General features: G+C 43.6%; 1 protein-coding gene across 1 annotated transcript in view; it reads right to left on the reverse strand.

Annotated features, from left to right (window-relative positions):
* The window catches only part of smurf2 (SMAD specific E3 ubiquitin protein ligase 2), a 69866-nt gene extending 53361 nt beyond the window's left edge, over positions 1-16505 (reverse strand). Inside the window, exon 1 of the mRNA XM_080009502.1 lies at positions 16205-16505. Within this exon, the coding sequence (XP_079865628.1) occupies positions 16205-16256 (52 nt within the window). The 5' untranslated portion in view covers positions 16257-16505. The remainder of the gene's footprint in view (positions 1-16204) is intronic.
* Between the last annotated feature and the right edge of the window lie 86 nt (positions 16506-16591).

The raw sequence follows: 16591 nt of genomic DNA on the forward strand, positions 1-16591 counted from the left end.
TGAATATAAACACCTCTCTTCTTATCCGCCTCCTAAGAGGACTACATGGGCTCAGCCATGAACCAGGGCACGGTAACCCTAACCCTGGCGTCTTGAAGCATTCGTAGCGGCCACCCCCCATTGACACACACACACACACACACACACACACACACCCACACACACACACACACACACACACACACACACACACACGTAAGACTTGTGTGACCGGCATCTGCTTAAGGTTCGTAAGAACTACAGGATTAGATGCATAGATCTGAGTCCATTCAAGTTCACGGTGGATCAGGCAGGCTGAAGAATTCATCTGCCGTTACCACTTCACTTCCTCAGACACCGGCCAGCTTTTGAGAGTGCATGAGGATGAAACAACACACTGATGATGGAGCTGTACGATATGGAAGAAATTATCATCATAACAATTACAATATCCGCTTACTGGTGCCATGCTTCATGTAGTCTTGCAGTCCTTAAAGACACACTCACTGGGAGTTACAGCCCTCAAGTCAGTTATTGATGTTGCTTGCATTGGAAGCAGATGTTAATGCTTAATGAAAAATTAGCACTGCACAAATGAGAGGGAATGTGGGCCCTTGTAAATAGCAGTCATTCACTTTCACACAACGGGAGTGTGGTGTAAACAGCACATGTTGCTGGTGCTGTTTGAATGTTATTGGCAGGGGAGAAATGAAAGTGTCACATATTTGGTCTTAAGCATTCAGCATCTCTATCGGTTCAGTGAATATAGAATATGCCAAGCATTTTTTGCTATTTCAGGGCAAATATTTTCAGTGGCTGTACAGTGTGCATCCTTACTGCTTGTTAAAGAATCCAACTGGGCTCCGGTAATGTATACGGTAATGTTAAGTAGAATCAGATAAAAACTAGCTTTCAAATTAAGCATGCTCAAATATTACAAACCTTTGCATTAAGAAAAATCTTAAGTGACCTCAATATTTAGTTGTGCCTCACAAAACTGCATTGACTGGACTCACTTACAATGAAATAATAACGCCGACTTATCAACCAAAGACAAACCTCATGTGTGATGGAGCAATTCTTAAGAATTGTCTCTCGTACCAACAGTAATAAGGAAAACAAGGACACATGAAGTCAAACACGCCAACGAACTTACATTGGATATTCATGGACTACCACCAAAGATTAAAAAAAAGAAAAAGATGCCCCCAAGTGGAGGACTCTCACTTCAAAGGCAGCACTGGCATGGGAAATGCCCACAGAATAGAGGGCGATATGGGGGTGGGAGGGAGAGAATGGAGGAGCATCAGGAAGGAGCGATAACAGCAGAGTCTGCAGCAACCAGTCAGATTAGTCCTCACTGGGACAGCACACACACACACACACACACACACACACACACACACACACACACACACACACACACACACACACACACACACACACACACACACACACACACACACACACACACACACACACACACACACACACACACACACAGACCCCTCCCTCGCAAATCCAATTCTAACCCATTAACCACCACAAAATGAGGTTAACAGATCTGGCCTTTGAAGAAGCCCTTACCCCAACTGCCCGGAAGGATTTACTCTTCTTCAAGGAATAACAGACACTCTCTCGGTCTCTTGCTCTCTGTGGAGCTATTTCAGCAGCACGCGACCGGCGCAAGCTGCCACTCGGAAAAGGACGGGTTTGCTGCACACGCACCCAGTTGATAGCTTGCAAATCCAGATGTACAAACTCCCAATGACTCATTATGAATGAGCCTGCCAAACTAATTGGGGATCCTCTAAGAATCTGGAGCAAATCAAGACCTTGGACTGTACTGACCACATCAATTACATGAATGGGAATGAAAAACGGAAACTATCCAGGTGTGTGCACGCAGAGCTCTCTGTTCAGCGTGTCTGCATGTTTTTTTCATTTAAAAACAAAAAAAAGAGGCATTGGAACCAAGTTGCAGCTCAGGGACAACTGATCTGTAGAACACCACACGAGAGTGGAGAGCTCCACTCACTCAGCATCTGTTCACCATCAGACTATGGATGGACCAAACAGGGTGGAATCATTTTCAGGGTGCCTCCGCAGTTCATTGGGGGTCAGTTCTAATGGTGTCATTATGACCCGTTCAAACAAACCAAACTAGCAGGTTTGGTCAAATCAAACCAAACAGCGTAGGTATGAATACAGTAGAGGGACAAGGGCAGGGCTCAACACTAACTTTTAAAAATAGTTGCCGGCTGCCAACCAGGCATCCGCTTTTGTTTGCTGAAACGGAAAATATGGTTGTCATTTTTAGGCACATTATATTTTGAGTAATTAAGATGCTAAGCAGTTATCAGTCGGCTTAATAATGAAAATGTGAGAAATGTTTAAAAGTTTTGTTACATTAATTGAACAAAATTCTCGGTAATTTGTGTTTTATCTGATACTTTACAGAATTTGAATCTTCAGAGAGGAGGAAACACAAGTCAAGACAGACAAGAGCTGTGATAACACTAACTCCTCTGGTCACACTTGGCCTAATCACACTTAGCCTGTCTCTCTCACTTACACCCACATCAGGGCTCCAGACGGCAACCCTTTAGTCGTATTTTGCCCCCATTTTCGGAGACAGTGCGACTAAATTTTATAACTAGGAGCACCAGCACGACTTGCAAATATGCCAACCGTTTTTTTTCTTTTCTTTTTCCATCATCGTATATCAGTCGGAGTCACGACAAAAGTGTCCCCATTATGTAAAAATTTCTTTCCCAGTTCCAGTGAACGAATCATCCAAGTTTCCCATAAAAGCAGCATGGCTTACCTCTTGGAGAGCGGTGTCCGTGTCTCAACGCGAGTGTAAATAAACATGGATTTATGGATTTATAATGGCTAGTCGGGCCTCTGGGCTTATCTCCCTGCACAGAGGTCGGTTATCTGCACGTGAAAGTGAATGTAAACAAACATGGAGGAGTGTGGCACTTTGCGGACTAATCAGGGCACACAGGGCTTCACACGGAAGAGAAAAATCAAACCCCACCATCCCCTGTTTACAACTTAAACACCAACTTGTGTTTGATAAGGATATCTCAAATTGCACGATGGCACCATTCATGGATTACTACAACATATGGTGAGGGGGACTACCGAGCCCAACCAAAGTATCTTTTTGTTTGTCGATTGCATTTTAGTTCAAGGTTTCAGTGAAGGAAAGTTCGGTATATATATATATATATAGAGTTGTGAGTTTGTGCAAATTGTCGGTGTAAACATAAAGAAGTCCAGAGGTATTTAAATACTCCAAATATTTGGACTGCGCTATCTCCTTCCATGAATTCAACGCAATCTGGTTATCTTTGTGGTCACGCATGGACGGATCATAAAGATTATATCTCGGGACCTCTTCGCACAACCTTCCTTCCTACATGTCCATTTTGAATTACCTGAAGCGCATGGTGCAGACTTACAAAAATTGGGAGGTATGCGCCCTCGCAAGAAAAAATTATAAGTATATATAAGTAACATTTTTATAAAACAAATCGCCATGCGGCACTGTCATGAGCGCCGCAATGACGTAATTTATTCAAGATTCAAGAGGGTATTTGTCATATACATACAGTATACATACGGTCATACATATATGCAGTGAAATGTGATAACACCCGGTGATTATGGCACGCGCACTAAACGACACGACGGCTGTGACTACTATAAACCAGGCTTGATACCGTAAAAATGGAAAAAATATGAATGTGTTGTGCTGCATGTCGATTTCACTGGTGCTCCAAAATTTTGTGCTGGTGCTCCTAAAATTTTCAGTAGGGAGCACCAGTTCTAAAAAATAGTCTTGCACATGTGCAATATATGCTCACCACACAGACAATAACAATGTCGACAGTTCTGTTTGTCCCCTCATTGTTAACAATGGTAAATTGTAATAAGCATTTTCCCATTTAAAAGGTAGCTCTCCACCAGATGAGGTCTGAGCCATGCTTATTATTAATGGTGTCTGTCTAGAAAGACAAGCACTGGTTGCTGTATTGTAACGCCTATATGTTGACAGATTTGACCAAACTGACCAGAAAAAGACTACAACTAAAGACATTTCCTGTATAATTTTATTGGTTTATTGGTTGGTTTTGTCACTCCACAATATTGTTTCAGTTAGTTTCAAATTGTTTGTGTCTAGTTTTAACTAAAATGTTAGTTAACTGTACAGGGATGCAAACACATTCACACAAAAAAGGTCTGATATATACTTCTGGTGGTAGCCGACAGTTTATCGAAGTTTCAATGAACGCATCACTTCCGACACGCATGCAGTTTTTCAAGGCCCATCTTTTCCTCAATGCAGACAGTCTAACCTACACCTTCATCAGCTGTCAGTGCCTATAAGCTCAGCAAGCAACAATGCTGTAGTCCAGGGGTTCTCAAGCTTTTTTTTTGCTGGCGACCCGAAAAAAAGTCCAAGTCAAAAGGTCTTGTGACCCCGTCATTCCGACTCGCCGATGTTGTATCTAACAACAGCATAGTTAAGTACACGTACAAACCTCTGTGTAGTTGGCACCCCACGTGATTCACGTGATTCAAATTTGAATAAAATTGCCATTTGTGCTGTGCTTGTACTGACCTGTGCCGTAAAAATTATAATTTGTGCCGCCATTGTTTTTGATATATTTAACATTATATTTCATGAGCTGTCATGTAACTCTTGACACCATCATTGTCAATATCGCTCAAAAACAGTCTAAGCACAGTTTGTGCTTAGGGTGACCAAACGTCCTGATTTGTCCGGGACAGTCCGGCATTTTGACCAGATGTCCCACCACCAGACGGAATGTCTCGCATTTTAATAAATTGAAGCTGGTAAATTGATATATATAAATTCCTATCATATTGATATTTATTCCCATGCATGCTGTGCAGAGAGAGCTTTTCTGTCAGAAAAATGTCCTCCTCTTCTCCTGCAATGTCGAACTCAGGGGACAAGAGTGGGAGAGTGAGTTGCTATGGTTACGGGGACGCTCCATGTAGCCGTGCCGACACACACACACGCGACCTGTCTCCTTCTCTCGGCTCTTACGAAAAATGTATCCTAATAGTTCTTCATTGTGCATCTGAGAGAATTATTTCTGAAAATGTACATTTATTTTGTGAAAAAATATTTTAATTATCTGGCGACCCCCAGAAAACCTTTCGCGACACCCCCGGGTCGGGACCCACAGTTTGAGAACCCCTGCTGTAGTCAATGGGAGTTCTAAGGCATTACGGTTTCCTGCAATTTTTTTTTTTAACATTGGTGTGTTTAGACATGGGAAGAAAAGCAACATCTTAGACGAAGAAAGCTGCCTCCCCGATATGCTCGATTCACAACTCAGCGGGAACAGCCAAGCTCCTTAAAACCACACAGGCTGCCCACTAATCAAACACATGGCACATTGTTAGACTATAGTAACAGGATAGACCTTACAAGCCGTACGACCATTCGAGGACCCCAGGGGACATCGTGGGGTCCCGCCGAGTAATATGACTGCAATTCCCCTTCTTTATTATGACAAGGGGACCTCAAAGGAGGGGAAATCTGGACAGCTACACTTCCCACTTGTCAGGGGTGACGTTTGGACAAGTGTATGGGGTCTCAGGAGTACCGACACACTTGTTTCTCTGAGACGTTGCTGGCGGTGGTTGAAGGTGGAGCGCCTGCAGAAGGCTTCGTCTGCATTAGCGAGCAGCTGTACCAACAGGAGCACCGGCCTCGGCCAGACGATTAATAGACGGAACAATTTGAAGAGGGAAAATGTTGACATAATGATGTGTCTCTCTCTAGATTCTTGTACACCCCCCCCCCCCCAGCCCCAGCCCCAGCCCCAGCCCATGCATGTCAGTGACAGCGTAGCAAAGTCAAAGGTCCACCACATGCAGCTAATCACTGTATATTTTCAGTGGATGCTGTCTGAACACCCAGATGAACCCTAAATCACTTCCATACAGCAACTCCATATAAAACCAGCAGTGACTCAGGCCACATGAAGGCACCGAGACCACATTAAACCTTCTCTTGATCATCAGGTCCTTCCGTGTACAGCTGTGGGAGTCACACGCACACGCACGCACACACACACACACACACACACACACACACACACACACACACACACACACACACACACACACACACACACACACACACACACACACACACACACACACACACACACACACACACACACACAGCAGGCGGGGGGTGGGGGGGGGGTGAGAGCAGACGGCAAACGGGAAGAGACATAAGCTTTACAATCAAAGGCATACAGTGGGCCAACTTTTAGCACGATAGCCTACAAGCGGAGGAGCATCTGTGTCCATTCAGTCTATGGTCTTCCGAGTGGGGAAAAGCGGAAGCAAAGTTAGCGGCTATTTCATCAAAACCTCAGTGCAGCAACTTCTGCGTTCAGAATCAGTAGGGCCGGCACCGTCGCAAAATTGTGGTTACCGATTAATGGTCGTACATTTATGCCACTATCATAGTCTAATAATTAACCGTTCAGCCACAACATTAAAACCACCTGCCTAATATTGTGTAGGTCCCGCCAAAACAGCTCTGACCCGTCGAGCGTGGACTCCACAAGACCTCTGAAGGTGTCCTGTGGTATCTGGCACCAAATCATGTAGGTTGTGAGGTGGGGCCCCCAAGAATCGGCTTGTTGTTCCAGCACATCCTACTGATGCTCAATTGGATTGAGAACTGAGGAATTTGGAGGCCAAGTCAACACCTCGAACTCTTTGTCATGTTCCTCAAACCATTACTGAACAATTTTTGCAGTGTGGCAGGGCACATTATCCTGCTGAAAGAGGCCACTGCCATCAGGAAATACCGTTGCCATGAAGGGGTGTACAGTACTTTGTCTGCAACAATGTTTAGGAAGGTAATACATGTCAAAGTAGCCTCCATATAAATGCCAGGACCCAAGGTTTCCCAGCAGAACATTGCCCAGAGCATCACACTGCCTCCGCCGGCTTGCTTTCTTCCCATAGTGCATCCTGGTGCCGTCTCTCCCCCGGGTAAACGATGCACACACACCTGGGCACACACACCTGGCCATCCACATGGCAACAGATCATAAAACTCACGGATCGGATTGCATCATGGCTTTGAGTCACGAATCGGATCATTTTTTGGATCAGAAAAAAAAAAAAAAAAGGGAGACAAATATAACTCTGTTTTCCATTGATTCTGTAAAACACTCAAAAATCTCAAAATATTCAATACTCAGTTTTGAACTAAAGTGCAATATGAGGCACGCATAATGCCTTATTCCCTTAAACACGGTAGTGAACGAAAAAAATATGGTTATCTCCACTCTGAATAACTGAATTCCAATTCCAATAAGTAACCAGAACACATTTCTTGTTCAATTTCTGATGCTTAAAAAATAAAATAAAAATCATGAAAAATTGATTCAGAATTAAGCAAGTTACAGAGAAGTCTGCATCTCTCAATACACATATTTTTATGTATTTGTTTACTAGCTTATCTTGACCTCTCCAATATGGCGGTCACGCAGGCGCTTAGCGGCAACATAGAGCAACAGCAAGCTCATTCACGGCATGTTGTAATGTAGCAGCAAGATAACCCGACGTGCTGTAAACCAATCATTGCACTTCAGAGTAAAGCACAGCTTGCATTTGTCTTGTCTATCTTCTTTTCACCACGACTCTGCAACGAGATTTAGGGAATTATCACCTTAAAAAGTAACAACAGCAGTAAAACAGCATTTCGCTATGATGGTTCAATTTTGTAATTAATTTGCAGTTGACATGCAGGGGTGACGCTTATGGATAATGAATCATCTACGTTCTGTTACACAATTAACATGATGTAAAGAGAACATGATTCATATCAGGCCACCTTCTTCCATTGCACCATGGTCCAGTTCTAACGCCCACGTGCCCATTGTAGGCGCTTTCGGCGGTGGACAGGGGTCAGCATGGACACTCTGATGAGCCTGCAGCTACGCAGCTCCATACACAGCAAACTGTGATGCACTGTGTGTTCTGACACCTTTCTATCATAGCAGCATCAACTTTTTCAGCAATTTGTGCTGCAGTAGTTCTTCTGTGGGATCAGAACAGGCATAGCCTTCGCTCCCCACGCGCATCAATGAGCTTTGGGAGCTCATGACCCTGTCGCCGGTTCACTGGTTGTCCTTCCTTGGACCACTTTTGGTAGATACTAACCACTGCATACCGGGAACACCCCACAAGACCTGTTGTTTTGGAGATGCTCTGACCCAGTCGTCTAGCCATCACAATTTGGTGCTTGTCAAAGTGGCTCAGATCCTTACACTTGACTATTTTTCCTGCTTCGAACACATCAACTTTAACAACTGGCTGTTCACTTCTTCCTAATATATCCCACCCCTTGACAGGTGCCATTGGAACGAGATGAGCAATGTTATTCACTTCACTTGTCTGGTTTTAATGTTGTGGCTGATCGGTGTATATATCCACATTCGATAGAAAAGCCATGACTATTGAAACATAAAAACTTGGGAGATAGTTCTTCAATAATTGCTATCAGGCTATTATGTAATAATTGTGATGGATCTAGCTGTCAGCAATAGTTCAGTAATGTATTAGAACAACAGAGAATAAGGATGGAAATCAGTATGTAATACCTTCCATATCGCCTAACCCTCGGACAGACATCCAAAAGGTAAAAAAAGAGAGTGAAGAGTGGAGGAGATGAGTGTTGGCCTCCGTCTAAAGGGGGAACAATATGACAGTCGGAAAGAACAGAAGTGAGGCACGGCGAGAGGAAGAGGAGAGAACGCTAATGGAGAACTCAAGGGAAGCCCACTGAGATAGCTGTACGTGGCTGAGGAATTCAGATGAGCAAACCATCTGCCCGACGCATCGTAAGGAAACTTCCAGCGAGGGAAAAAAGGCCATTAAGATCAGGGTGTGAAGGAAACTTACATTATTTAATCTCACATCTTTTTCTTCCTGCCCAGGAGATTCATTTCATCAGCGAAGACGGCAGTAGACAGTTTAGTAGTGGCTCACAGAGTGTGCCAGAAAAAAAAAAAACAAGGATGGCGTTCTCCTATCTGTACAGTCTTTGTTTCAATGATTAGAAGACACTTGATGATTGAACACAGCAGTGAATTCTTTCGAGGAGAGGAGAATAGAGGCGAGTGGAGAAGCAGGGAGGAGAGGGCTCAGTCTTATTTATTTAGAAACGTTATATTATTTTGTGCTATGGACTAGGCTTGAGCGATCGTGCAAAATTGCAATCGGCGATTGCTGGGGCGCTGCAATTGCCGTTTAACGATTCTATCGGGAATGCTGTCTCCTTGTTACAGAAGTGCAGGATTTATTATTTTCAAGTAAAGTATTCACATAAAAAACATCTAGATTTTACTCAATTAAGTCCCATAGCGACAGAACGCAACAGGGAGACATTGTTTATAAATTTTGCTTCATTCAAGTAGGAAACAAACAAAAATAATTTGATCTAAAATAAAAACACAGGAAAACCGGCACGGGAGTCGGGACCCGGTGCACGCACACGGCGCACCGCTGTCTGGAGGAGAAAAAAAAGGAAAAAAAAAAAAAAAACAACTATTCCAATTCTCTGATACCTCTTTTCCACTGCGGACGTTGGCGCGTGAATAGACAGGAGGGTCGCACGAAACCCGGCGGCGCAATCAATGTGATTAAAGATCCCATGAATTGGAATGAAAGCTCCCCTACCTCCGCCGACGCACCACCGCCTCCATCTGGTCCACCGGGCGTATATTTACTAATTTATATTTATATATTTTTTGTCTCGTTTATTTATTTCAGGATTTATTTCACAGGCAGATTTATTTCTATTTGCGTGCTACCTCCACATACATCCTTTTTGGACAGGCAAGTGAATTAGCGGTATGCCCTGCTGCTTGGTCTGTCGCTCTCCGGCACTCTCCGGGACCACGCCGGGTGCCTTCTGCTCGACTGTCCCATGCCCTATGTATTCCGGCATTATCATGGCATGTGTGAAAAGACTCAAGAGGGAAATGTACCAGAATATATCTGCAAGGTTATCCTTGCAATTTACCGGGAACTATGTGTGAAAGGGGCTTCAATACAGCTCTGAGCAGAGAGGACGAGAGCAGCTCTCTCCCCCTGCCGCCTCTCTCCCTCTCTGATCCCGCAATCAGTTTCAGAACAAGCTGAATTGCATTTAGACAGTACACCATTTCAATGCTGATTTTTCCTGGCGGATAACATTTTTTAATAATCGCCTGTCATATGTCAACTGGCGATCGATAGAGTCGATTGCCAATTGACGAGTGAATTGTCATTTTGCCCAAGCCTACTATGGCCGCTTCATATCCAGGTTAATTCACACACCTGTGAGTAAAGCATATAAACAAGAAACTTTGCACTTACCCGATAATGACTGCACAACGATTATAACAGCAACCACCTTGTAGATGTCAACAATGAAGCAAGCAATGCTGATTATCATTCACCGAGGGGAAAACAGTCCTGCAACTTCACGTGAGCATCACACAGCAATGTTACAGCAAACGCAATCTTTTGATTGGAATATGAAAGGAAACCCATATCTGTGAAATACACAACATTTGGATGATCCATCTTGATACATGTAGTTTTTCGTAAAAGTATTCCCAAAGATAGAAGATATTCCACATGCAGCAATTCTTCTTTCTGGAGGCGGGCCTTACTATGCGCGAGGGCCAACGCGACACGCGAAAGATGTCAATCTCAAAGACAACTGACAGGTTCCCTCATGTTCGCTCCCTCCGTCCCATCTTCTTCCTCCTTTTTTTTTTTTTTTTTTTACTTTGGAACAAATGCCCCAGTTAAAAAAAACGCTTACATCCCACTCATACATATTAGTTGGATAGGATTCCCTTAAAGAAACGTCATGGCATGCAAAAAATTTCACCTCCACTGCCACAACTCCATCCTAGGGGAAACACTGAATTGACAGCTGTTGGGAAGCAGAGCAACAATTTGACTTGTCTGCAAAACACAATGTGACTGATATTTACATACACTCAATCTGATCATAGGCAGTTTCACGGAATACATACGGCCATTACATGGCCAATTATACAATGGTCATGTTAAAGGCATAGTGCATTTTATATAAGGCCATAATCATGTTCCTAAAAGTCTGATTAAAACAGTTATATCTTGGCCCGGTGAGCTCAGAGGGGAAGGCCAATGCAAGATTCAAGAAAGAATACTCAGGATGCAAGAAAGAATACTCAGGATGCAAGAAAGAATACTCAAGATGCAAGAAAGAATACTCAAGATGCAAGAAAGAATATTCCCTCAAAATCCTCCGGAAGAAATCTAGGTGTCACTATGGACAAGGCTCTCACTCTTGATCAACATGTCAAGTTTTTAATTCACTCTTGTTCTTTTCCCAGGTGAAAAACATTGCAAAGCCAAGGCCCACTGAGTCTCAAGCGGAGATGGAAATGTTAATTCTTGCTTTTATATCGTCCCGTCTTGACTACTGCAACTCCCTTTTCACTGGCCTCAGCAAAATACCTCTGGGTCATTTACAAGTGGTCCAAAATGCTGCCACTTCACTCTTAACCAGGTCCCCCAAAAGGTCTCATGTGACACCAATTCTCATTGCTCTTCACTGGCTCACTTATAGAGCTCTGCTTGGTCGGGCACCTGCCTACATTAAAGATCTACTGCAGCCCTATGTCACCAGCAGGTCTTTAAGGTCCTCTGATCAGGCTCTGCTGGTTGTTCCACAATCAAGACTTAAAATTAAAGGAGGCTGCGCTTTTGAGGTTGTGGCTCCTAAACTTCGGAACTCTCTCCCTTTGGAGTTAAAATCTGTAGACACTGAAAACATTTAAAAAAGCAGCTCAAGACCCATTTGTTTAAACTTGCCTCTGTGTAATTTGTCTATTACTATTTTATTTCTGCTGTTATTGTGTTTTACGTATGTATGTTTATGATTATCTACCTCTGTGAAGCACTTTGTGCCGTTCCTGCTCTTGAAAGGTGCTATACAAATAAAGTTGACTTACTTATGCAAAAGTATGCATTGAAATACCCTGTTCTCTGGCAAAACAAGTCCAACGACAGACAGAGCCTGTGTGTGTATAGTCTTCTTTTTCAAACTGCCAAATGTACATCAAACCTGACATTGTAAGGTAACCGAGAAAACTGCACAGAAGGTAGTTTTAGCAGAGAGAAACCCAACCATAACTATAATGACACCAATGCTGAGAATGTCATGCCATATTGTGGTCATTGCCAGTAATCACAGAATTTGTGTAAATACACAAACAAACACACCCCTCAGTGTGATTTATCACTCACTGGAACTTACTGTGCACATTATAACACAAGCAAAGTTAATCTGTCATTTCACTTGGAAGTGTTCAGATGTACAGTATAATGGGAACCTGTCCCGTGGAGTCAGGAGGCAATTCTCACCCAAAGTGTGAGTTTCAGCAGCTTGTTTACCATATTTTTCCAGTTTAAAAGCTGGCAAATGTGCACAACATCTGGTACAAATGGACACGGGGATTGTCAGCGAGAAGAAACCCTTAAGTACAAACAGCTACAACACTATTTTAATGTAGCAACTCTTCAGTCAAACCTTGTCCAGAAACAAACTCATCAACAGCTACATGTCAAGATCCACTAGACAACAGATGACAACAAGCTTCTAAGTTGTTGCAATGAAACTCCCTTCGGCCAATAGCTATCCATGCAGAAAACTGGAAGGCCCAGTATACACAGCTGTGCAGCGGTTAACAAATAAAGAAAAGTGTAATGACAGTGTACTGTTGATCTACTTGATCCTGCTCGGAGATAAAAGTGAGCATTTTAGCACAGGAATGTTGCATTTCAATCCTCTGACTATAACCACTTCAGATTCTATTTTTCATGATAAATCTATTTATACTACTGTAATGTGCAATTTGAAATTGACTTGCTTTTAAACAATGGAAAAAAAGGATGAACTGATAAAAGAAGTATTTAAAAAATCGTAATGGTATTGCTAAAGCCATATGATACATTACCCAACCCTAATGGGTTAAATGACACTATATTATTTGATATGATAGACCAAAAACCGATTGTTAAAAGTGTCTGTTAATCAATTTATAAACACATAGCCATGAACAGAAGTCGGAAAAGTAGATGTGACAATTGCCAAAAGTTATCAGAAAAAGTTACAAAGATTGCAGCTGCACGTCCAGACTATGCAGTAATTAAGTATTGTGTCACTTTTGCTGAAGCAGGAGGAGAAGAGCCCAGAGAGAGCTTTCTCTCCCCATTTCTCACAGTGGAGACACATTGTTAGCATTGCTCCAAGAGACTATTACAGCGCATCTCAACCTGAAACGGCCCTGTCTTTCTCAAATTAAAGGAATAGCCAGGATTTCAACACTTCCAAAGTTTGCACCAAAACCAAGTCAGGGATTTGTCCTTCATTGAGTCGTCACTGACCTTCTCTATTGATGGTTAGTTCAGTAGTATATAACTGCAAGACAAAACTGCTTCTAGAATATGTTTAAAATGGCCAATGAGGTGTTGTGGACAATGATCAGTTTGTGTTGTTTTGTCTTGCTGCTGACTGATATTAACCATAAAAATTGCTCAGACAGCACAAAAACCACCTCAACAACTCACTCATCAGTGAGATATGGGGATAGGAAGTAATTTAGTCTTGTGCATGTGCTGAAATCCTCTCTAAGTGAACATTCATTGAACTTCTTTGATTAATTTTTGGCTTATTAAAACAGTCCGGTATGTAGGCATGAAGAAATCACTTCAAATTTCCATCGGAAAAAACACTTCTACCCGACTTCCATCAGTCAACGTCAATAAAATGTTCCATTTAACACAGCATAAAATCTGCACAAATAAACCAAAGGACCATCAAATTTATTTTGTAAGCAAAGACCCTTAGGGAACATTGTGGGAACAGGGAGGCGGCTTGAGTGGAGTTAACCTCCTTCACCTCCGTGATAACAGTTTGCATTAAGGGATCATTGTTAGCACAAGATGCATTGCAACCGTGGGACACATTGATATCTATCAAACTGATCTTCTGCATCTTTCAAGCATATCACATCAAACCCAGCTCAAAATTCATCCCTGTCCGGCTCCCTCATCGTCCTGACTTGTTCCCATCAGAAAATAAATTAACGTCAATATTTAATTTGGCCCTTGGTGGTAAAAAGAGCCCAGCCAGGAATTCACTTTGGCCCTGTTAGTGGAGGAACATCAAACACAGCAGCTGTCATCCTCCTCTCCCAGTCAAAACAATGTCTTCCCATCTAAACGCTTTTCCCTGTTTGTGTTGAAATGCTACAAACCAAATGTGGAGCCAGGACAGAGATAGAAAAACATGGCAATGGAAACCGTTTTGTAAGAAACGACCGAGTAAAAATACCCGTCTTTAAAAGTCCTCTGGCTGGAATCATTTCAGATAGAGGGCAGGGCAAGCTATAGTCAAAATATGATCTCATTATATTTGTACGAGGTTAAATTTCTCATGCTGTAATGGTACGTGACACCCCTTCTTAAAATTATTTTCTAACAAGTCTTACGGTTCTTGTTGCAAATCGGGCAGCAAATTAGAGAACAGAATGGTCTCCCCAGGACAGATTGGCGGTGACCTATGCAGATGGCGAAGCTGCCCTTTGCTATGGATATGGAGGCAGGGCAGATCTGTGGGGACTGACTGTGGAGTCTGCAACCACATCTCTACTGGAGGCACCAGCACAACAGACTGCCATACTGTCTTGTTAAAAACACAATATTATATAGTATAGCATACAATCTAATACATGTAATATGATGCTGACAACATTTCCCACTCGGCATCCATTGGGGCCTGGCCCCCCAGGAAGGGGGATCCCTCCTTCTGCGACCCTTCCTCAAGGTTTCTTCCTTTCGGGCTCCTTCCAAGGCTTTTTTTCCCCTTGCCCGAGTGAGAGTTAAGACTAGAGGATGCTGTTGATTTCTTCGAAATATGTGAAGCCATTTGGGGCCGTGATTAAGGGCTATGTAAATAGACTTGACTTTGGCGGAGTGTTGTTTTTTTTTGGGTTGTTTTTTTTGCAATGTACGTAGGATTACAGGGGGTCTTTTGGAAACATAGGATATGGATAACTCTACCTTGTAACTATGGACAATATAATGGAGCCGACCTGTGGTTTGCTCTGGCAGACAAGGCTAAGTAGCTGGCTAGCATGTGTGCTCCTCTGCCAAACTTATGCGGGATGGATGGAGTGTGAAAACCCCACATCAAAACAATAGGCAATAATGATAATAATAAAAGAATAAAAAATGGAAAACAATGGAAATACAAAAATTGCAAAAAACAATACACCCCTGTATCAACAAGTCGCACCAACAAATAGAATTGAAGACATCTTGTGTAGCTGTGAGTTCTAGATCTTTATATTTTCAATAGTGATTCCATAAAGTAGTCGATGAATATAACCCCCATCACACAGAGTGCATGTACACATTGTTGTGCACGCAAACGCGTACAATTTCCCCTTTTGACTGTGTATTTTTTCTATATTATATATATTGTATATTACTAAATGCTCTTTTTTTTGTTTTTTTGCTAATTTGAGGTGTAGTAGTTTGGTATATTGGCATTTTCTGTGTGTTGGTTTATTTTTAAGTTTGCTGCGCATTGCCAGTTTGTCCAGCCTTTTAATTATTATTATTATTAGCGCCGCAGTTTCCCTCCGGAGGTGAATAAAGTATCTGGTCTTGTGCAACAACCACAGGGGGGGCTCCGGCTACTTCCTAGACCCGCTGCAGCCCCGCCGCTCGGGTCTTCTACGGCACCGGGAGACGGTGGACTTCCGAGTGGCTCGCGTGGGAAAAACAAACACGTCGGACGACCGAAAACAACACCGCGTGTGAAACCCGAAAATCGCTGACAACAACGCACCTGCGCCCATAAGGCTCGGGGGGGAAGCCTCCGCTCCCAGGAAGTAGACTGAGCACGCTCAGCTAGTGTGTGTGTGTGTGTGTGTGTGTGTGTGTGGAAACAGTCTAGACGGGCACCGTCTATACCCTGGAACCGGCCGGCCACACGGGTCGGGCGGGCTCCGTCTATCTCACGGAGCCGCTTAAATGTGTGCGGAGACACGCGAGCTGGACGGGGGGGGGGGGGGGGTGTCTAAGAAAGCATAGCTACCTGTCAGACGGAGCTTCACCGGACCGTTCCGCCGAACCCCCTGATTGGACATGTCCTCCTGGTTCCAGCCCCTACCACGGTTGATAAAATGATAAGTTAACTGGGAAGAATGGACGCCAAGGTTTCCGGAGCCCCCTCCGCCAGCTTCAGACAATAATGGAGTCCGGGCGTGGTGACCCGGATGTACACTGAGCCGCCATGGCGGGGCTGACTGTCGCTCGCACGCCGAAGAGAGACAAAGGAAAGAAGAGGGCCGGGCGCCGCGGAGGGCGTGTGCGCGTCGAGAGGTCGGCTCCCCCAATGCAAGCGGGCTACCTCCACATGTCGGGAGGGGAAGGGGAGGGAACACGCAGCGCGCTCTGCTCGCCGGGTCCGCGGCGTGGGAAG

The sequence above is a fragment of the Zeus faber genome, assembly GCF_960531495.2.
Source record: "Zeus faber genome assembly, chromosome: 11".
NCBI lineage: Eukaryota > Metazoa > Chordata > Actinopteri > Zeiformes > Zeidae > Zeus > Zeus faber.